We start from the raw sequence: 23,584 nt of genomic DNA on the forward strand, positions 1-23,584 counted from the left end.
AAAGGACTGCAAAGTTTCAGAGCTTACCTAAATGAGAAGTAATTACAGTGCACGTGGCAAACTAGAAATAATACTTTTATATCATTTCCATGCTAACTTTTCCCTATACACACACCTCCATTTTTATTTTTATTTATTTTATTTTTTTAAAGATTTTATTTATTTATTTATTTGACAGCAGAGATCACAAGTAGGCAGACAGGCAGGCAGAGAGAGAGGGAGAAGCAGGCTCCCCGCTGAGCAGAGAGCCCGATGCGGGGTTCGATCCCAGGACCCTGGGATCATGACTTGAGCCGAAGGCAGAAGCTTCAACCCACTGAACCACCCAGGTGCCCCACACACATCTCCACTTTTAAATGGAAAATAAAATCTTTGAAGTTTAAAATCAGTAATTATATGAGGCCTCCTTAAATTGTGAAGAATAATGCAAGCAAGAAGAATATACATTGTTTATATATAATATGTTCCATTTAGTTAGGTAATATAATTACTCTTCTAAAATGAAATAGCAAATACCCTTTTCCTTCACACCTGCATTAAGCAAGTCATGCATGTTCAGGCACCTCGGTGGCTCAGTTGGTTAAGCAACCGACTCTTGATTTCAGCTCAGGTCATGATCTCAGGGTCATGAGATTGAGCCCCAGACCGGGCTCCAAGCTCAGCAGGGAGTCTGCTTGAGATTCTCCCCCTCTCCCTTTGTCCCTCCCCCCACTTGCATACATGCTCTTTCTCTCAAATAAATTAATTTTAAAAAAGTTATACAGGTCATCCACTTTAATATTGTAAATATTACTCTTCAATGATATCCAGATGCACATGTTTTTTTTTTCTTTCGTAAAGGTTCGTTCTCTCACCTTGCACTTTGGACACTTCTGGGCATTTCTCTGTCCATGCTCAATTTCGCTGGCCCAGTGACGCAACAATTTGTCCCCTTTTTTGTACTCCTTGCAGTTAACACCTTCATGCCAAGGAGAATGGCACTTAAAACACCAGACGAATTGGCAAGTGGGGCACTGGATCTGTATAAGGAAAAGTAATATTAAGCACTAGCAGATATATTGAGAGTGTCTAAAAAGATACAAATAGTGATGTTTGAGGAAATTAGCTAAAAGATTATAATTTGTCCATATTTAAAATATTGCTCCCTCTACAAGATTAAACTATAAGAAGATGTGACTCTTAACATTATTAAAGGAGGAAAGAATGGCTTTGGTATAGGTGATAAGGCTGTCTGTACACTATACTGGAATTAAACACTGGGTCCTTCTGGAAATCATTCTGGCCTTATGAAAATCCTCTGGGTTGAAGCACAGAGTAAAACCTGAAGGCTCACAATACCTCTAATCTACACACTCAGACTGTTGCCTTTAAATCCACCTTTCCCTTGAACCAACTTCCCAGGCATTTCCATTGCTCTTTTCACCAATGGCTTTATTCACTTTTAAAAGTCAAAGCCTCAAAAAAAAAAAAAAAAAAAATCAAAGCCTCATAGATGCTCCATCAAATGAAAAACACACTGGCAAATAAACTTAATAAGCTACTAAACCAGCATTTTGCTAGCAAGTACCCTTTCAAATAAAGGATATGCCTCATTTGCTATTAATCTAAGGGAAGTTAATTATAAAATCAATACAAAGGATCCCTATTAGACATATATCTGTATGGGGGTCCTGTGGCCTGTACCTAGGAAACCATCAAAAAGATGTCTTTGTATTCTCACTATATGAGAGTGTGTGTTTATGTTCATTGAAAATATTTGTCTTCCACTTGACATGGAAGACATTTTATCGGACTTCCTTTATTTTGAATGACGGGGAAGTATCCCATTATCATACAGTATTTCTGGTCTTCACTATCTAAGAACATATGGGCATAATTTGATTTTCTCAGCCCTATTTGATTAAAGTGAATGAATAAAATGTTTCACTAGGAACAACACTGGTAACTACTCTTCTCTGTGCTCCTGTATATTATTTCACGCAGCGTGAATGAATTTACAAGTACACTCTGAAGATTAGTTAGAATTTCTTTTGTTAAACTGTTGATAGTATCACTACTTACTTTTTCAGTAAACCACTTTTTTGACACAAAGTTTCCAATATGCAGATTAACCACGGAGCAATTATAATCACAGCTCTTATGTTTATAACTCAAAGCAGTGCAGTTTTCACTAATGTCTAGAATAGGTAATGTTCTTCCTATTTAAATATGAAGTAACAGAAGTACTTTTGCTTTTAATTTATATCAAAACAAAACCGTATTTTGTCATAAAATTTTAAACATCATGTCTATTTATTTGTTGAAATTCTGTCACGTGTAATGTTTATACTGCTGCATAACATGCAGTATTTATTTTTACCCACAAAATAATGCTACAAAGTAGGTAAAATCACAAGTTTACATATAAGAAAACTAACATTCACAGAGATTAAATAACTCACCCAAAGTAATATAGCAAGCTTGTGTTAAGAAGAAATTTAAACATAAGTTTGTCTGGCTCCAAAGCCAGCATTCTTTTCACTTTGGCAAACACTCCCTCATACTAAACAGTATTCTTTCTTCGGTAATTGAAAACCAAAATGTTAGCAGTCAAAGGTCATGTGGTTAAGCTATTCAGTAAGTCAGAATTCTGTATGACTACCAACATACAGTGAATTTCGAAAATCCTTTTCAAAATTTTACTTACATAAATTAGGAGACTCTTCGGTTAAAAAAAAAAAGGCATGTTGCTATTTAGTCCTTTAAAAATCAACATTTTTGTCTTCTCTGATCATTAAAGTTAAAATAAGTCATTTTAAAGAACAATGAATTGAAGTGAGTAAACTCCAGCTACTAAAATGATATAAAATGATCATTCCTCCATGTCCTTGAACAATGATGAATAAATGTAAATGCCACATGGGTCCTCCGTGAATGTCATCTTCGGATATAATGAATGAAATGGGGAAGAAGTCAGAAAGACTTGCTTTTCCTCACTCATCTGCTATTCTCAGAAGGGCTTGAATATTCAACTAAGTTCTCTTCTATTCAACATTATTAGTAGTTCTGTCACTGACCTCTAGCACTGTCAAATTAAAAAAAATTCTCTCTGGTTCTTAGTCAGTATTTCTGAAATAAATAGAAGAGTGGATGAAACAACAATTTGACACTGGGATTAACTCTGTGGATATTGGACATCACAATGGTTTGAGGATTTTTGTGACCAAGTGCTGGACGGTCACCCCTATGGATCCTTAATGAAGAGAGTTAGAAATGTGTGATTGTCCTAATGTACCAGAATGATAAGGAATCTGATACTTGGGTGTCTACACCAGTGAATCTGGTTCCCAACTTTGTGCAATAAACAGCTAAATCCCACAGCAGATCCTACTGCCAATCTTCACCAACAACATGGACTCCATGGCAAACTGTGAAAAAAGTTTGCAGCAAGCTCTCAAGTGAAGAGGAGTAATTTAAATTCAGACCCAACCGCTTATTTTTCTCTCACTGAAAACATTAAACTATTGCTTTGCTCTGGAATAAGATAATAAAAAGACTAATAGGCAGCCCCAACAACTCTGTTGTTCTGAATGGTCTAAATTCTAACTTTCTGGTCTGAAGATGCCTTGTTCTATTGTGGCCTTAACCATATTCAAAATTGGCCTTATTAAAAAAACACATATCGACATCAATGCTGCATCTTCTTTCACTCCTTTTTTAATACTTATTTCTCCACATGAAACACCATCTCACAACCACAGACCTCCCACACAGATTGCCTGCCTTCTGAGTAATTATATTCACCAAGAGGTCACTATAGTTCCAGCCTTGTTACTCAAAGTGTGGTCTGGGGACCAGCAACATTGGCATCACCTGGGAGTTCGCTGGGGACAAAAAATCATGTCACAGCCCACACCTACTGAATCAGAGTCTGAATTTTCACTAGGTCTCCTGGTGATTCAGATGCACGCTCAAGTTTGAGGAGGTCTGCTCTGACCCTGTCTCCCTGGCCACAACTGATTCCACCAGCAATGAATCCCTAAGCAGAAGCATGTATCCTCGGGCTGGCAAGCAGCCTGTGAAATGGCTGCCAAGACAGATTTCTTTTTCTCTTGAGGAGTAAAATGGGAATACACATACGCTTTACCTTTGTTGTGGAGACAAAGTTAAGAAAAGCTTAGTGACCACAGTGCAGATCACAAGAGAAGGGAACAATAGACATTCACATCTAGTGACACAACAGAGGGGCTCTCATGCTACTAGAGACAGTGTCCAATTCTCTGCAAGGTCTGCCTTGGTGGCTGCTGAGGCTGCTCTCTTGCCCTTCCTTCTTCCTGTGGAGACTTACAGTAAATCTCATGAACTGAGATAGCTTGAGACAAAGTGTATCTCTGCCTTTTGTAATTGGAGAAAGTCCAATTAACACAATCTGTCTACTGAAATCTTATCCAGATCAAATGCTACTTGCTTGGAGATGTCTGCCCTATCCTCCCAAACAGATTCAGTATCTTTCTTAGAGAGCTCACATTCAACATGTAGATGTCTAATCTCTCTAACAAGCTACAAGCTCACTGAGGTTACAAAAGCTGTCTCAAGTATCCCCTACTTCCTGAGATAAGTAACAGAACTTCTGGCTCATGGTAGGTCCTCAAAGTTATTTGTAAAATGAATTGTTTGGCACACAGCAAGTACTATGTATTGGCTAATGTTAAATGAATGAAAAGAAAACCAACATATCTAATTTATGATCAATGACTAAGATGGTATCATCTTTTCTTAGATTACCAGATCATGTTTACTAAATGTTTTATCCATGTGACATTTTACTGAACATCAAGATTGTGATCAAACTCTTCTACAACAGACAGGGCTGCAAGAGTTTCAAGAATAAATTTATCAGAGTTAAGAATCTTGATTAACTTGTTCCAGAATCCATGAAAGATAAAAAAAAAAAAAAAACCAAACACCTTTATCTTACATTTTAAACTTCTGAATTTCTTTTGTTTTTCTAGAAATCTGGGCTACTATGACACTTACAAGATAATTTAAATGCACTGACTTGTCTTAAGCAAATGGTATTTTCTCTTGACAGTTCATGCCAAATTAAAAAAACCCCACAAAATATGGAGTTCCAAACCAAAAAGGACCCCAGAAATGTCTTTTTTTGCCTAATTATATAACACTCCTATATACATAATTATTTTAAACAAATCATGAATCCATTACTTATCAAACTTAAAATATTAGACAATATCTATGTTTGAAATAATCGTTGCAAATATGCACTAACTCAGTCTTCCAAGAAAAATTTGCTTCATTAGAACTATAGGGTAAGACAGATACACAATAATGAAACATACTCATCAATTCATTTGCCCATTCACAAATATTTATTGAGCACCTTCAAGTAGCAGGTACTGAGTGTACTATTTCAGGCACATACAAAAGAATGAAAACACTTATCCTCAAGGAATTTATTGAAGATGGACAGGTACAAACACAGAGAGCTATCAAACCATGTAATTACTGCTAAAAGAGAAGCTTGGACAAGTGGGAATCATGTGAAAGGTGCTTCAGGGAAGATTGGGAGGCTAATGTTCAGAGAGAAGGTGGCCTTGAAGGCTGAGTGGAATGTCACTGGGGCCAGTGCTGGGGTAACATTTCCAGCCAAGGGCCCAGCCTAAGCTTCCACAGAGGCCTGAAAGCACCTAGAGCACTAGGGAGAGAGCAAGGGTTCTCATGGGGCCCCAAAAGAGATGCCACTTCAGCTGCTTCAGTCCTGAGCCTTGCTGAAGTGTCCAATAAACAGGGTTCAATTAGTCTTATATTTATGTTCCTACACTCTTGATGTGTCTCTCAAAATACACTGTGGTCCAGGAACTTCTTACATGAAACATAAAACTTACGGCTGTCAGACTAGGCTGTGTCCTAAGGAAACTGATCAATATAGACGTAAGAGGGAAATCTTGTGGTTATAAAAAGTTTTATAATAACTTAAGACGAGAAGATTGGGAAGAAGTGCAGGGTATCACAGAGAGGAGAAAAGTAGTGTTTGATGCATGGCCTCATATACCTTCAAGGAAGCACTATCTGCTCCCTTATCAGATCAAATCCTAAAGCAAGAGTGGCGGTGGAGGGAGGTTCTCCACATGGCAAAACATGGGCTTGACTTCTTGCCTCCATTCTTAGTCCCTAACATTATTCCCTTAGTCCCAGCCTACTTGGGGATATCTCCCTGAATACTGTATAGCGCTAGTAACATGCAAGCTGCATAAGGCACCGTTCCCTGAACACAGTCCGAAAGTGGCCCAGTGACCCTTGCCTTAATTTTTCAGAGCATAGCTGAAACTAAACCAGAAAATGAAAGGGAAACTTTCCTAAAGGTCAGGGATCAAATGAGGACAACAAACAAGCAAACAAACAAACAAACTCAAAAAACTGTTAACACATGACAAGATAAACCATACAGAGTTGTAGTGGTTATTCATACAAACAGCCTTACCGACATCCCTCATATTGGTTTCCAGGATCCTTTTACATATGTGACACATGATTGCACAATACTTTCACTTTAGTCCTGGCTTTCATTTTCAACTGTGAGGCATACTCTTCCAAGGGTTTTATTCTTTGAAAAGAGTCCTCTCTCCCTAATTTGAGAATCATTATTTCATACCAATCTATTTTGATTCTGCTGCCTGGAAACACCTTTAAACATTTATAGACTCTTCCTTTAAACCTAGAAAGCAAGGCCCAGAAAAGTATCTGCCTGAATTTATTTCTTGTCCGAGGACCTACCTCTTCATAGATGAATATAAATAATACTGGAAGATTCTGCCTGATTATGTAGTACAAACTCACTAGCCAGAGCAGATGGCATCACCCCATTCTCAACAAGACATCTATTCTGAAAACAACACAGTAAGGCTAACATCTCACAGAGATAACCTACCTAGAGTAGTTGGAGGGCCATCTAAGTATATAGTGTATCTGAGGAAATGGGACCAACAGGTGAAAGCAAGAGACAGATTTCAGCTTGAAGGTAACAATGAATTCTTTTGAATAGAAAGGAATGATTCTCTAAGTAGAAAGTTTCTTAAAAATGGAAGTGTTTAATCAGTGCCTGAATGGCCACTTTTAGGTATTTTGTAGAGAGGACTTATGCACACGTAGATGCTTGCATTAGGTTCCCGTAAAGATCTGAGAGGGTTAAGTATGGCAAGGTAGGATTACAGAGTGTGGTAGGTGAGAAATGCATAGCCCTAACATCTTCCAGACCATTTCATAATGAGCACCAGACGTGGCTTACTTTTACCCACTCTTTAGCATGTCCTCAGTGAGAAATGATTCTTCAACTTGTCTCTTGTGCTGAAGACCCAAGGGATGATGTAGTGAAGAAAAAAAAAAAAAGTTTTCAGTCCCATTGTAGGTCAATTTATGGTAGCTATGGGCCTTGATTATTGTAATTATTGCAGGGTTTTTTGGAACATCAAATGTAGGTTAGGATACTAAATGAATTCTAGTCTTTGGTTTTTGTTGTTAGAAGTTCAAGTAAAGACTCCATAAAATATTATGGCTAATTTATACATCAATAAAGGAAACAAAGAACAGCTTTAGCAAAGCACCTCATTAGTAACTAGAGAGAAAAATGCATCCTAATAAAATTTAGTGGATCTGCATCATAGCTGGATATTGCACTTTTTTTTTCAAAGTTAGCATATATAACACATCCTTTGCTTAAGCTGGCTTCTTTATTTTTTTAAAATTTTTAAAAGATTTTATTTATTTATTTGACAGAGAGAGAGAGAGAGAGATATCACAAGTAGGCAGAGAGGCAGGCAGAGAGAGAGAGGGGGAAATTGGCTCCCCACTGAGTAGAGAGCCCGATGCGGGGCTCGATCCCAGGAACTTGGGATCATGACCTGAGCCGAAGGCAGAGGCTTTAACTCACTGAGCCACCCAGGCACCCCTAAGCTGGCTTCTTTAAACCAGGCTAGACAACTCCATCTTTATCTTTCTCCCAAATCCATTCTAGCAACAATCATTTAAGAAACTACACTTGTTTTCTATAGCCCCTAACATCAATGATGCATTAATGCCAAGAGAAATTGGTTTGTGTCACAGGATGAACTGATCTTGCAGGGCTCATGCACAGTCTGATTCTCAATTTGTAAACATCGTCAACTTCAAGCGATGGTGTTGGGGAAAAACCAAAGAGCAAAGCAGCATGCTTTTTATAGGAAACCCTTAAACATTTTTACACACAGGAAAAAATTCTCAAATTATCTTTACTAAAAGAAAGCTCAAGTATATTGATTGATGGATTGATATAAATAAAAATTGTTTACTGGAGGAACAACTGAGGACGTGCTGCTGGGATCTGAACAAAGGATTGGCAGGGCCCCAGTAGACAGAGTGGGAAGCCACTGTCACTCTTAGAGCCAAAGAGACAAAGGAGGAGAGAGGTTTTTGCAGCTCAGTGAGAATTAGAAATATGGGGGAGGGACGACCTAGCGGGAGGTACAGTCCTAGAAGGACACGGCTACGGCCAGAGCTTTGTACTGAATTAGGAAGGAGTGAGGAAGCAACGTTATCTACTGTTCTCTCCTTCCACCCTTTTGTCTCCTGCCAATGGCAACAGTTGGCTGAACCCAAATAGGAATCGAGATGTAAGGGAGTCTGGAAAAGCCATTCAAAGGGGCAACTTTCTGGAGTACAGGACAGGTCAGAGAGGGCTGAATAACAGACACAGGAAAAGGGTAAATTGAGTATTACCACAATTCCAGCCTTCCACTTACACACATTTTAAAGTACATTAGTCAGGAACAGCAAACCCATTGATTTGATTATAAAGACCTTAGAAAAGTTCTTTTACCACACAAGGAAATAATGTATTTGCAGTTTTATAAAATGTGATTTCTTCCCAGAGGTTTTAATAATTAAAAGAGAGGGAAAAAAAGACAGCTAACTATATAAGGTAAGAACATAGAGGGAGTTTCCCCAGGACATTTTACTGTTTTCCTTTTCTTTCACTTTACAATGAATTAAAGCACCATTCTGTGAATTTTCAAGGTTCTGTTTATTATTTGTGGGAAGAAGAGTGGGGTTTATGTTAGTTTTGCCTCAAGGAAACCATAAAGAAAACGACCTCTAACACATTCCCTGTGTTGGTTTATGCATGTCCTTCAACCTAGTCCAAATCAGTATAAAGAGGGGGGCTTGTTCTTGGTCTACGCTGGGAAATAGGAAAGAAACTGAGAACTGCCCTTATCTCAGTACAACTCTTAAGGCATAAAATGACTATATTTAATCATTTGTAATTCTTGACTCTTTTTCATGAAAAACGATCACTTTCTCTACCTCTCAGAATATTTTATCCATTTCTGTCAAAGTCACCTCCCTCTGCCTCAAGTTCCTCAAATATTAATGCTTGTCATCAGATCCCTTCTCATAAGATCCGCACTTCTTAGAGATCTCCTTGAAGCCCCAAGGGTCTTCAAACTTAACATCATCAATACATTTCAAACCGAATTTGTTTTTCACTCCCCAAGCCTGTTCTTCTTCTTCAAGACATGGTCAATATCATCCCTCCTTTGTTCCCGCCATCCATCAGCGACCCAAACTTTCATTCCACCTATCTTGTTCTTGACTCCTCTATCTCCATCCCAATAACTCAGGTTGCTTATTCTGTGGCCGCTGCCTAATAATGAGAGCAGACATTATAATTTCTAGCAAATGTTGAGCACTTAGGATGCATCAGACATGGTGCTAAGCACTTTACATGTGAGACCCTGTTTAATCCTTAATCTGCCCTTCTGACAGGTACTTATTACTAACCCCAGTAAAACATGTGAAAACTCTACTCACAGGGGCAGAGCTCGTATGTGGTAGACTGAGCTTAAACATAGCTGGAAGCCAGTGCTCTGACCCATCTTTTCCAGCTTGGCAAATTAAACATTTCAAAGCTCAGTTTACTCTTATTGAAGTCTTTCTAATCTCTCCTGTCCTTTCTTCTCCCAGTGATCTCAGCATTTTCTACCCACATTTACTATGGTACACATTATTATATATGCATTGGCCCATTTATTATTTCCTCCAGCAAATAAAATTTCAAAGCTCAGTCTATCAGACACAGGGCTTGACACAGCTTTTCAGCAGTCAGCAAGCCTGGACCTGGCCTCCTAGAAATGAGTGGGAGAGACTTTAAGCAAATAACCACACAATAACACCCTAAAATCCCAGATGATAGCAGATACAGAGAAAAACTTCTGGTGCTGGGGATGTGTCTGTCACCAGGCATCACATGAGCACCATTAAAGCCACAACTTCAGCATTTTCATTTTCCCATCGCTAATGTGTTCACTGTATTGATATGCAGTTGCACTAATACATTCTAGGAACTGTTTCGGTGAGACATTAGATTTTTTTATTGGATTTGAAATTAGCGTTGAAGAAATGGAATGGTAAAATATTTTGCCTCATGGCAAGAGTTGTAGAAATAAGAAGACAAATATTATGAATGAGAAAGACTGAATTTGCACAAAGGCAAGGTTGTCTCAATGTAATTTCTCCATTCAAGAATATACTTGTCCCATTTGATACAGCAGTAGTTTAATGGAGTTCAGAACATAATGAAAAGCTCTGTGTACTCAAAATGCTGTTAGAAGGGAGATGTTGAGTGAGGGCTTGGAAGCACGTATTGGCACCTAGAAGTTCTTCTTCCTGCTTGTTGATATATTCTGTTTACCCCCTTTTCACTTGCAAAGTACAAAAAAATTAAAAGTGGTATTCACAAACCTATTTAAATGAAATCCCACATATGATATTTTAGATTTCAAATTTCATGTGAGATATATCAAAAGGTATTTCCTATTATAAAATAGCTGTGATATTTCCAAGCAATTTTAACGTTCTATTTAAGTGCTTCTCAATTGACAGAAATCATAAAAAATGTTCAAGAAGTGACATCTTGGATCACAACATTATAATTCAATGACACAAAAAGAGTAATATTGAAATACCTATTATAAGGGTTTCATCAATAGGTACAAAACCCATTTAGGCTGTAAACAGTATTATAAAGAGATTTTAAATTGCTCAGACATGTAAGACATTCACAGTAATCTTTCTTTTTGTTTCTGTTGTGTTATGACTCAGTTCATTACATTCAGGTATTTGAATTCAATACTCTTAAAGTTGTAATGGACTACATCATTTGGAAGTGGGGTCTGTTATTGGGAAAACAGAATTTTTTAAAATAGAGCAAACCTAAAAAATAGCCATTGATTTACCACAAAGAAGAAGGATAATAGTCTCAATGTAGGGTGCTATGCTATAACTATGAAAGTCACAGTTGGTTTGCTGAAGCATCCTTGTCCAAGCTCTCCCTACTCATAATATCCAGACAGGTATGGACATGCAAATCAAGTAGTTAATGTTAACATAAGAGTTTACAGTTTAATGATGGAAAATGCTATCTAATGTTATAGTAAATACTAGAAATCTTTGCTTCAGGAATTGTGTGAATTATCCCTAGATCTTTGTACTGTATAGAATGGGGGGATTATTTATCTTTTCTGTTAGAGATCTTCTCTTCTACAAGAGTAAAGATGAGTAATAACAGTAATCATCCCCAAATTTTGTGGTAGCTATATTTTTCTTGAAAGTTCTTTAATAGTTTTACTTTATGTTGAGATTTTCATCCCTCACCCATTACCAAGAATTTCCACTGTTTATGACAAAATGTTTATTTTGTGTTGAGTTTCTCCTGTTCCTAAAGCAAATATCCTTCTCCTCTGTTCATCAGAAATAAAAGACTGAGCTTACTAAGTTTGAGGTCTTGATTCATTTGCCCCCTACATCTCTTCTTACCTACAACCCAACTGATGGACATTGGAGGAAGCCTGACATAGGGAAATGTTGTCAGGATACCCTTGGTTCACTCAAAATTATACAAATACTGGATCTTATATTTTTTAATTTTTACATATTTCCTTCTCAATACATGCACATTCTGATAAATAATGCTCATCACCAAAGGACTTAGTGATCTGGGGGTGAAATGGGATTTATAAAATTTTACTACAGCTATAATCACACCTTACACTACACCTTTCACCCATTTCATAAGAACAGTATATTTTTGAATGATTTCCACTTTAACTCTATGCATACATGTTTTAATTACCAAAATTCCAAAATAGTATAATCTGAGTTTATATACATATATTTTATAAATATATATTAATTGTATCAACATATATTTTATAAGCAAATAAATTACATTAAAATGTATATTATGTGTGTGTGTATATATATACATATATGTACATATATATATGATTCCAAACAAAATTTAGAAAAAAATAAAATATGCTGTTATGAGATAAGAAGTCCTTCTAAAACTAGCAATTTCTGATCACATCAACAACATAAAATTGGAATAAAAATAACAACCTGGGGCACCTGGGTGCCTCAGTTGTTAAGCGTCTGCCTTCGGCTCAGGTCACGATCCCAGGATCCTGGGACTGAGTCCCGCATTGGGCTCCCTGTTCTGCACGCAAAGCGTGTTTCTCCCTCTCCCACTCCCCATGCTTGTGTTCCCTCCCTCACTGTCTCTCTCTCTCTGTCAAATAACTAAATAACTAAAATCTTTTAAAAAAATAACTTTTAAGAACATACAGAGTCAAATAAAAGTATGCTTTTTTTATTAAGTTAGTATTCAAAATCACTGTGAGTGTATTATTTGAGTTATACAGTTTTGCAACCTCAAAAAGATACTTTTTAGAGAAGAAAAAAAAAGGGGTGTTTCCTGCTAGTTACGAGCCTAGGCTTCACAAAGATAGTAAATAAAAGAACTGACTATGAGAGCCAAGCCATTTCAAAGCCCAGTTACTCATTAAGAGGTTTTGACTAACCTGCTATAGCTCATCCTTCCAACCCACGGAGGGAAGTACTTGCTGAACCACCGTCCCTCAAAGCTACAGAACGCATACGATACCACCACTGCTTCCAAGAGCAGAACGCCGGCTAAGACTTACCTTAAGTGGAGAGAACTTCACACAGCCTTTGAATCACCTCACCCTGCCATTCTACTGTAATGACAAGGATGAAAATCTAGGGCCACAGACCTCATCTTCCTGCTTCATTTACTGCAAAGGTTCCCAGTTCTGCTACACTCTAGCAACACCCAGTGAAGCTCAAAAATGTGCCAGAGTGTTGTTGGGGGGTGGGCCCGGGGCACTGGTTGTCTAAAAGACCCCCAGGTAATGGTGAGGGACAGCGGGCGCTGTGAATCAGGGATTAGCTCCCACAATGGCTGCCTTTGCCGCCCAGCCTTCAGTCTTGCCCTCCTGTGACATCCGCTACTAATGCTGCGAGAATGATCTCTCTGTAATGCCTACAGAATTAAATCTAAACTTCTGGGCTCGGTGTAAGATTCAACACGATCTGCTTTTAAGTACCTGCCCAGCTGCCTCTTGCTGGCTGTCTCCCCACCAGCCCCACCAAGCATTTGTTTCCAGTGTGGCCGCCTCAGCCTCGGGGCCTGTGCTCTTACTCATTCCTTCATTCCTTGCTCCGACGTGTTCTCCAATGTTTATCCGGTTATCTGCCTGGAGAACTGCATCTTCTCCAAGAAGCCTCTCCTCACGTCCTAGCCTCTTCTCCTCCATCAGTGTTCTCAAAGCGCAAGTGTACTGGGGTTCTTGTTTTTGTTTTCTTCTTTTGACTAATCATATCGAACTGTCATTTTAGAACATATGTCTCTCTCACCTTCATTAGACATTTTTGGAGCAAGGACTATGTCATATTTGCCACTGCATCCCCCAAACTTAGCTTACAGTCTAGCTCATACTGGCATTTTGTACCAGAATGAATAGCATTTTATACTATATTCACTTATTATAGATGGAGCCAGAGGAGAATCACATTGGGTCTGCCGAAAAAGTCAAACTTACACTTAAAAAAAAAAAAGGATTAATATTTCCTTAATATTTAGTAATAGCAGTGACAGTTACTTTAGAAGATTAGTCATTCCATTTGGCTACTAAATGAATTTTGAACATGGTTAAAGTCAAAGAAAAACTTTAAGGAAATCCTCAAGAGTGCTTTCTTATCATCAGCCTCCCCAAACCACTTATTTTCAGAATCACAGCCAATATATACTCACCTTAGACTTGGGTAAGGGAAGGAAGCCCACTTAATGCCCACCACAAGTTGGCCTAATTTGGCATCATGTGACATCTAACCCACAACTCTGGTGAACATGCTTACTTTGTATTTGCTTTCTGATCTGGAAGGGGTAGGGATATGTCCTTTTTTCTTGAAGGTTGTAAAGTGCTTGCACTGAGGACATGGCTTGGTGCTGGAATCAATACGGCCAAGTTCCAGGAAATACTTATATTTGATGGAATCTTCATGTGTTAAGTTAAAGACAATCGTTCTTTCTTCCAGGAATTCAAAACATTCTGTGATAGGGCATTTGATTTCTACTTGGCCAAGTTGTACCTGTGTGAAAGAGCACATGGAGACAAAAAAGGGCACTGGTTAACTTTCTATTCTTTTTTCTCCTCACATATTATTGATTATTTCATGATTACAGTAAAGGATTATCCATCATTTCTCAGGATTTCTAACATAATAAATGGTAATCACTTTGGTATCTATGTTAGGCAGTACCAAAATAATCACTATATAAAGTTTCCAAAGCATTCTCTTATCACATTTGTGAACTTAAAGGGACGTAAGCCACAGGCTCACCAAAGAAGCAAATTATCATCCCAACCTTCTGGGTTTTTCCAGAAGAATGGGATGATAATTTGCTTCTTTGGTGAGCCTGTGGCTTTAGCTGCCTTTAGGGTAAGGCAGCTAAAGGATAAAAAGGTGGTTCAGATTTTCCAAGCTTACTGCAAGTCTCAACATTAAACTTAGGGTGGCTTTACTATAAAGGAAAAAAAAAGGATTTTGAAAGTGTATATATATATATGTATATATATATCACCTAGTAGTTTAACAATATTGCAGTAATAACCTCATTTTCCCTGACTGTTCTGTGTAATGAACATACAGTAGTTTTTATGTCATCAGAATCAGAGGAACAAGTAAGAAAATCACACCAATCCCACTGGTTTTTTAAAAAAATCCATACGAGATCTGGCTAAAACTGAGGTAATTTATAGAATGAATTTCTTCCCAGGACCACAGTTAGGTTAGGAGAGAGGAGAAGGATGTACTAGAATGCTACATTTAGCATTTGGTATGGCATTCTAGATAAGGTTAGCATTAAAGATTACAGCAAAAGATAAAAACATAAAGTCTGGACAAAACTGAATTTAAAAAGATGAAGAAAATAAACTACTTAGAATTAAGGAGTTCCATAAATGTTTTCCATAAGTATTGAACAAGAAGCGTTTACTGTATTTATATATCATGGCATCATAATCTCTTTTTGCATATCCTAATATAGCAAAGGGAGGCAGCTAAAGTACCAAATGGCAAAAAAATGCTAAATTGTTTCTTTTTCACTTGGGTGAACCTGACATTCTAAGAAGTCTGTTGACCTTAATGAGAAAAAAGCCTCCATGAGAACTGAGGAAGGAATGGGGAAAAACGATGCTGTCTGGGAGAAGAAAAACATCACTACAAAGAACAATTGAAAAAACACACTACTGACATCATAGTAACTTTGCTTTTAACTTTGCTGTTTATCTGGCACAGACTGTCGATGGGTAGTTACAAAGCCACAGGCTGAAGGATGCATGGGATGATGATACATTTAATATGAATAAAGGACATGAGCCAGACCGATAATGAAATGAAGGAGTCTGGCTTTAGATAAACCTTCTTCTTAGGACCAACCTGCTGAAAGTGTCAATTGCTACATAATTTTATACAACTATTGTACAAAACTCAGTCTAGAAAGGTTTTTCAAGTATCAGCCCCAAATAATATTTTTACTTTTTATGATGTCTGCTTATAGCTGCAATCAGATTTATTATTACACTTGTTAGAGTTATGAAATGTTATTATAAACCCAATTAAGTTTTCTAATAAATTGTTTTCAGTTATAGCTCAAGACATAAATCCGTGGAAGATTTTTAAACAGACAAAAATCCCACCTGTGACATTAATAGAAACTGGGTTAACAAAGCATATAAAACCTTTAAAAAATGAACACGTTTCCTCTTTTAATATTCTGTCAATGTTTATCAAGCCTGCTTTGGAGCCAGGTATTGGGTTAGGCACAGAACTTTGCAGTGCCCATCAGCAAAGAGGTGATCATGACCCAGAGCCGTGAGTCTGCCTGAGAGGTAGAAACAGGGTGTCAGGAGAGGAGATGTGGGAGGCTCAGGAACTGACACTTCGGAGACTCAGAGGAGCCTTCTAGGAAGAAGTGAGGTTTCAAGCGAGATCTTAAGATTAGTAGGACTTCGCCAAACTGGGTGAAGGGGTTTCAAGCAGACAGAAGGTACAGCATGGACAAAGGCCGGGTAGTAAGAGAGTATGGCACTGCAGCTGGGGTACTCCCGATTTTCCCCACCTCCTAAATGGATCCGATGTATGCTGCCCTAAGGTACATGCATCCTAACCTAAGATGACAGCCTTAGAGCACCTGAAAGATGATCAGTAAGCCTGGACCACGAAGTCAGGTGTAGAAAGCTAAGGGCATACAGATGAACTGGGATCAGAGCATAAGGGCAGAGCATGAAGCTGTCCCAAACGTCTGGATGTTCTCATAAGAAAATTAAACAAAACAAAACAAAACAAAAAACCCTCCAGTTTTCAGCAAGTGAAAAACAATTTCTTTTCACTCCACATATTAGGAGCTCCCTTGGGCCATTTCCAGTGACTCGTGTTTATTGGGGAACAGCATAGTTTAGGGGGTGGGAGTCAATTTTTTTCCTCCCAGGTCAATGTTTGAACCTGACCTCACTCCCCTATAAAAATGATATAGCCATAGAAAGGGTAATAATGGAAGCAGTGAGTTCAGAGCCACCCAGGGATAGTCAGCTCTTATAGAAATGGAATATAGTTTAGGGACCAGAACAATCCAAGGCAGTTCAAGGGAGCAGGTTCTCTTGTCACTTCTCCAGCAGTGAGTGCTCACACCACACCACTTTGGGTATGGCTTACCATCTGACATCCAATCAGAAGACCTTGTCTTCTTCAGTGTTTTTCCAATCTGTCTGCACACCTATCCATGTCCGTAGAACACACAATTTCTTCATGCTCTCAAACTCTCTGCATTTGGCTTATTCCATACCTTCTCTTCTTTCTGAAAGCTCCAAAATTCCTACCCCACTGCACTAAACCAAATGATCTCTATTTTATTATGCAGATAGATGCAACATGATCATGGTTCCTCATCTTCCCACTACGAACTCTCTCTGAATCTATGTCTGTCCCCATCTTTTCTGCCCTCCTTCAAGTTTAGGGCCGGAATCAACCTCCAGGACAACTGTGTGAGTCTCTTAAAGGCTTCTCTGAGAATTCAAGTTTTAGGCCCACCCAGGATCTACAAAATTTGAATCATTGCTGGTAAGCTAGTAATTGGTAGTTTGGAAAAATTACTCATACAGTTCTTTGAGTTACTCATAGTTCTTCATACTAATACTATCTCCTTTTTCATAATAAAATGCTACTCATGACCTGTGCAATCTCTTGGCCTCTACGTATCTTTCTCAGAATAATTTCCTCAAAAAACATCACTACCAGATTAGTAATCATGATTAAGCAACATGTATTCATTTATGTATTCAACAAGATACGTGTTTCATCAGTTCAAGGACACATTTTTTCAGCATTTTAATATCTCAAAAGTCAGGATTGTTTATCATCAATAGTCTTCAGCATTGTGCCATAGTTTAATTTGCAGTTTTTATTTTCTTGGTGGCACAAAATATAATACTACCTCCTACAATTGATCATGTCTTAGATTTCAATGAAATGTGGTTTTTACAAGTTAGACATCATGGTGGACTCTGGAGAAATGATGGGAGAGAGACACAGAGCTTCTTTTCAGGAAATGTGTGATAAGTAAACTTGAGACTACAGGCAGTTCATAGTCAGTGCTAGAGGAAACTACACATCAGGGAAGGGATCCCTAAGGGAGGACTTGGACGGGCAACTAAGTGCCCATCATGCAGAGAAACTGGGGAAGACAGTCCAGGCAACAGAAGCAAGCACATGGCCCCAGGGTACAGGGTGTCTGATGGGCTTGTGTTCACAGAACAGAACTGAGTGACTAAGACACAGTCCAAATGAGCCAGAGCACACAGGCCTTGTTGGCTGTGATAGGAAGTTATGGATTGTATTTTAAATTCAACAAGAATCATTGTCTGGTTTTATGAGGTGGAGTGACATACCTTGATTGACATTAAAAACATCACTTAGGCTCTTCCTGGTGAATGGACTGTAGAAGGAGAGAAGTGGAGACTGGGAGAATAATAGGACTCTGGATTGTACTTTTCTTCTTACCAGTGGTCTCTGACTATTTCAGCCCTCTAGACAGTCGATGATGGATGATGCAACTTGGCGACAGGAGTAGCCAGATATGGGGCACATTTTGGAAGTGGATCCAATGGGATTTGGTGAGGGACCAGATATTGAAGATGAAGTTAAAGAAGGAAGCAAAGATAATTCTAGGATTCTGGCTTGAATAATCCGATGCTGAGCCAATGCTACTCAATGAGAAGTGTCTAATAAAATACAGTTTACATGGATATGTGATATCTGCTGGAAAGGATTCACTGCAAATTTATTATAGCAACAAGAATAAAGTTCATTAATTCATCCAAAAAACCATATATTTAGCTCCTACAATATTACATGTAAAAGACATAGGTCCAGGATACAAGGTAGCTTAAGCTATGAATCTTGCCCTTGTGGAACTTGAGACTACAGCAATCAAATTTGTGTTGCTAGTCTCTTCTAGTAACTGATGATTTGACGATACTAATTCATCTAATATTTTATTCACTGTTTAAAACATTTTTATTAGGGTAATCATAAGCATATGCAAAAATAAACGACTGATACTATGAATTCTTAAGTATCCGTTCTCCAGTCTCAACACTTAACAACACTTGGCCAATCTTCTTCTGTGCATTGACCCATATTATTTTGAAGCAAATAGAAAACATCATGTCATTTCATTCATGACTATTTCAGTATCGATCTAAAAAAAAAATCAGTTTCTTTAAAATACATAACCAAAGGGGCGCCTGGGTGGCTCAGTGGGTTAAAGCTTCTGCCTTTGGCTCAGGTCATGATCCCAGGGTCCTGGGATCGAGCCCCGCATCGGGCTCTCTGCTCAGCGGGAAGCCTGCTTCCTTCTTTCTTTCTGCCCGCCTCTCTGCCTACTTGTGATCTCTGTCTGTCAAATAAATAAATAAAATCTTTAAAAAAATACATAACCATGATACCAAATATCTGCTCAAATGACAATGATTCTTTAATATAGTTCAAATAACGTGTCATCTAACTTCTGTCTCAAGGATTTTATGTACTTACTATACTTAAAACAAAGATACTTTATTTAAAAAAAAAACTTTATTTATTTGAGAATGAGAGTGAGAGAGAAAGTAGGGGAAGAGCAGAGTGGGAGGGAGAGGAAAGGGGAAAGAATCTCAAGATCTTTGTTGAGCACAGAGTTCAATGTGGGGCTTGATCTCCAGACCCTGAGATCATGACCTGAGCTGAAATCAAGAGTCAGATGCTTAATCAATTATACTACCCAGATGCCCCCAAAGATATTTTGAATTTGTGTTATGTTCAATTCTAATACCAGTATTTATATCACTGAAAAATATATTCTCCAATTCTTCTGAACAAAAATATGTCTATTCTTGTAAGACAAAATTACTTAATGCTAAAACAGTCTCCAAGTGTCTCCAAGAGACACTACTATTCACTTAACATTCAAACTAAAGGGAGAATTTGCCACTTGGGGCAACTCAAAAGTAATTTAGTGACACAGGTAAGGGGGGAGCCTCTAGAAAAGTGTCAGTTTAATTAAATCATCCAAAGAAAAGACAGAGAACGTTTAAAACTTGGGACTTTGAAGCTCGATTTATCAAAGCTATGCCTAATGACTTTGATCTTGGTTTTAAGTGTTGGTCATAATAGTTTACAGGGTGCCTCCAACTTTTGTTCACTTGATACCAATTTCCTCTTTCCTTAAAAAGGAACATGTTAACATGGCAGAGGAGAATTGACTATCACAACAAAAGCAACAACAATCATGAAAAGGACACAGCCCCTCCTACATGCCAAACAGTGTTCTTTTTTTTTTTTTTTTTAAGATTTTACTTTTTAAAGTAATCTCTACACTCAACATGGAACTTGAACTTACAACCCTGAGATCAAGAGACCATGCTCAACCTACTGAGCCAATCAGGTGGCCCGCCAAGCACTGTTCTAAACATTTTCTGTGAATTAATTACTTTGTGGAGCACCATAGAAGCAGATTCATTTTCAGGTTCATGGATTTCCCCATGACTTTATCATCAGTGAATACAGGAAAGTCGCTGCTTTACTGATAAATATGCTTTTCTGTTTACTCAACAGTGAGTACAGAGCATTGTGCTAGGTGTCTTTAAATTTTTTTTTAAACTAATGAAAAACATCAAACCAAATATCCCAGAAGTTCTCTCAACCCCAAGCAAGAATAATATAAAGAAAAAACACCTAGGCACAGCAAGTAAAAGTGCCAAGTACCAAACACAAAAAAGTATCTTAAAAGCAACAGAGGAGATGGATGGCTGGGTGGTTCAGTCAGTTAAGCGTCTCCCTTCAACTCAGGTCATGATCCCAGGGTTCTGGAATCGAGCCCCACAGCAGGTTCCTTGCCCAGTGGGGAGTCTGCTTCTCTCTATCCTCCCGCCCCTTCCCTGTTCGTGCTCTCTCTCAAATAAATGAAATCTTAAAAAAAAAAAAAAAGCAACAGAGAAAGATCTTCCCAAACAGAAAACTTCAGCCCCAAGTGGGTTGCTGTTAAACTACTAAGAATTTAAAGATGAAATAATGCTTATATTACACAACTACTCTTAAAGAATAAGGAAATGGGTGTGGGGGGAGGGGTCACTGTTCAAGTTGTTTCATTAGGTCAGCAAAATCCTGATACCAAAACCTGATAAAGACATTGCAAGAAAGGAAAATTATTGACAATCTCTTCATAAACAGATGCAAAAATCCTAAACAAAATATTAGTAAACCAAACTGAACAGTACAAGAAAAAGATAATATATCCTGATCAAAGAAGGTTTATTGTAAGAAAACAAGTTTGGTTTAACATTCAAAACCAATTGGTATAACTCACATTAATAAGGGAGAAAAATCATATGATTATCTCCATAGAAAGAGGAAAGGTATTTGACAAATTCAACATTCATTCATGTTAAAATCTTAGAAAAGTAGGAAGAGATGAAAACTCTTCATTAAAATGATAAAGTATGTTTATTTAAAAAAACAAACAATAAACATCACACTTAATGATGAAATACTGAAAATTTTCTTCTTGAGATCAGAAATGAGTCAAGTATACACTGCCACCATTATTCAGCATTAACTAGAGCTCATAACCAATGCAAGAAGAGAAGAGAAATGAAAATAAAACAATCAGAAATGAAGAATCAATTCCTCCATAATCTTCTTCTTGAAGATTATGTAATTACATATGCAGAAAACCCAAAATAATCTACAGATAAACTGTTAGAATTAACAAGTGAATTTAGCAAGGTTGCTGAATAGGTCAACTACACAAAAAACAAATGTACTTCTATAACTGGTAACAAGTGATGTGAAAATAATATTTAAGAAATATCATTTATAGCAATATAAAAACATGAAGTATTAATAAATCCAAAAGATGAATTATACTACCCCACAGACATATTTGAAACATTTTTGAGACAATAAAAAGAAGCAAATGAATGGAGGGATATATCTGGGTCTTGAATTGGAAGTTTCAATATGATAGAAATGTAAATTCAGTCATTTCTATCTATAAAATTTCCTGCAGTTTGTTTCTCTTTTTTTGAAGAGAAAGTGAATTCAAAATCACAGGCTGTCTGTAAAATACTTATGAATGGTATGATAATTTTTTTTAAAGATTTTATTTATTCATTTGAGAGGGTGAGAGAGTGTGAGCAGGGGAGGGGCAGAAGGAGAAGCAGACTCTCCGCTGAGCAGGGAGCCAGACGATGGGATGCAGGGCTCCATCCCAGCATCCTGGAATCATGTACTGAGCCAAAGGCAGGCGCTTAACTGACTGAGCCACCCAGGAGCCCCGGTCATGATACTCCTGACCAAGAAAAACAAAGTAGTAGAACTTGTTTTACCATATATAAGATGAATCATCAAGCCACAGTAATTGCAATAGTATGACACTAGCATCAAGATAGATAAGGATGGGGGCTCCTGGGTGGCTTAGTGGGCTAAGCCTCTCTGCCTTTGGCTCAGGTCTTGGTCTCAGGGTCCTGGGATTGAGCCCTGCATTGGGCTCTCTGCTCAGCAGGGAGACTGCTTCCCCCCACCCCCCCCCCCCCCATGTCCCTCTGCCTACTTGTGGTCTCTCTCTCTCTCTGTCAAATAAATAAATAAAATCTTAAAAAAAAGATAGATAAGGATGGATAATGATAGATACCAGAACACAAAAGGGTATCGAACAGAACAACTTGCATATGGACAGCAGAAGCACTGACACTACGGGGCAGTGTGGAGGACAATTTCTTTCAATAAATTGTTCTGGTTTACTGAAATGTCCTTTAAAAAAACATGTCCTGACTTCCATCTCAAGCCAAGTGGCATAATTCTAAAATATTAAACAATAAAACCTCTAAAGTTGATCAAGGAAAATATCTTCATGATCTCAGGGAAGGGAAACATTTCTTACATGTGACACGAAAAATACTCACTAAAAAAATTGATAAATTGGGTTAAATAAAATTTAAACCTCTGCTCACCAACAGGTACTGTGGAGAGAGTGAGACTGTAAATTAGAACGGGAGAAGATATTTGCAATATGCAAGGACAAGGTTTTATTCATCCAGGATATATAGAAAACCCCTCCATGTCAATAAGAAAAAGGAAGACAGCCAACTGAATGAAAAACTAGTCAAGGCACTTCACAAAAGAGGATGTTCAATGACCCACAAACATGAAAGTGTGTTCAACTTCATGAGTTATCAGGGAAATGAAACTTAACACCAAAATGACATGTAATTTTAAAGGCTAATTGAGTTCTCATAGCTAAGAGTCAGTAAAATAATGTTTAAATAGTTAAAATATTAACGATAGAATTCATGCAGTGTTAATTTCTGTTCAATCATGCAACTGCGTTTTTCTGTACACAATCACCTGTTTATGTTAAACTTCTTTCTCTTGCTTCTCACCCAAATTTTCATGCTCCTTTATTCATTTAATAAAAATTTTTAAATTTTAATTCAGCTTTTTGCATAAGGTCAGAAATTCTCATAATTCAAAAACCAAAAAGTATAAAGTAGATAAAAATTAGCATTTCTCTCTTATAACCTTACTCGCATTCTATCCATCCCACCAAATGGTTGCTGTTTCCTTCAAGAAATGTTTTAGCACATATAAGAAATGC

General features: G+C 37.7%; 1 protein-coding gene across 2 annotated transcripts in view; it reads right to left on the minus strand.

Annotated features, from left to right (window-relative positions):
- The window catches only part of RNF217 (ring finger protein 217), a 121,234-nt gene that overhangs the window by 23,461 nt on the left and 74,189 nt on the right, over positions 1-23,584 (minus strand). For both annotated transcript variants that reach the window (XM_080807024.1, XM_080807023.1), the window contains exons 2-3: positions 14,251-14,484; positions 855-1,019 (exon numbers count right to left, since the gene is read on the minus strand). In XM_080807024.1, the coding sequence (XP_080663150.1) occupies positions 855-1,019; positions 14,251-14,484 (399 nt within the window). The remainder of the gene's footprint in view (positions 1-854; positions 1,020-14,250; positions 14,485-23,584) is intronic.

This window comes from Martes martes (assembly GCF_963455335.1).
Source record: "Martes martes genome assembly, chromosome: 6".
Classification (NCBI taxonomy): domain Eukaryota; kingdom Metazoa; phylum Chordata; class Mammalia; order Carnivora; family Mustelidae; genus Martes; species Martes martes.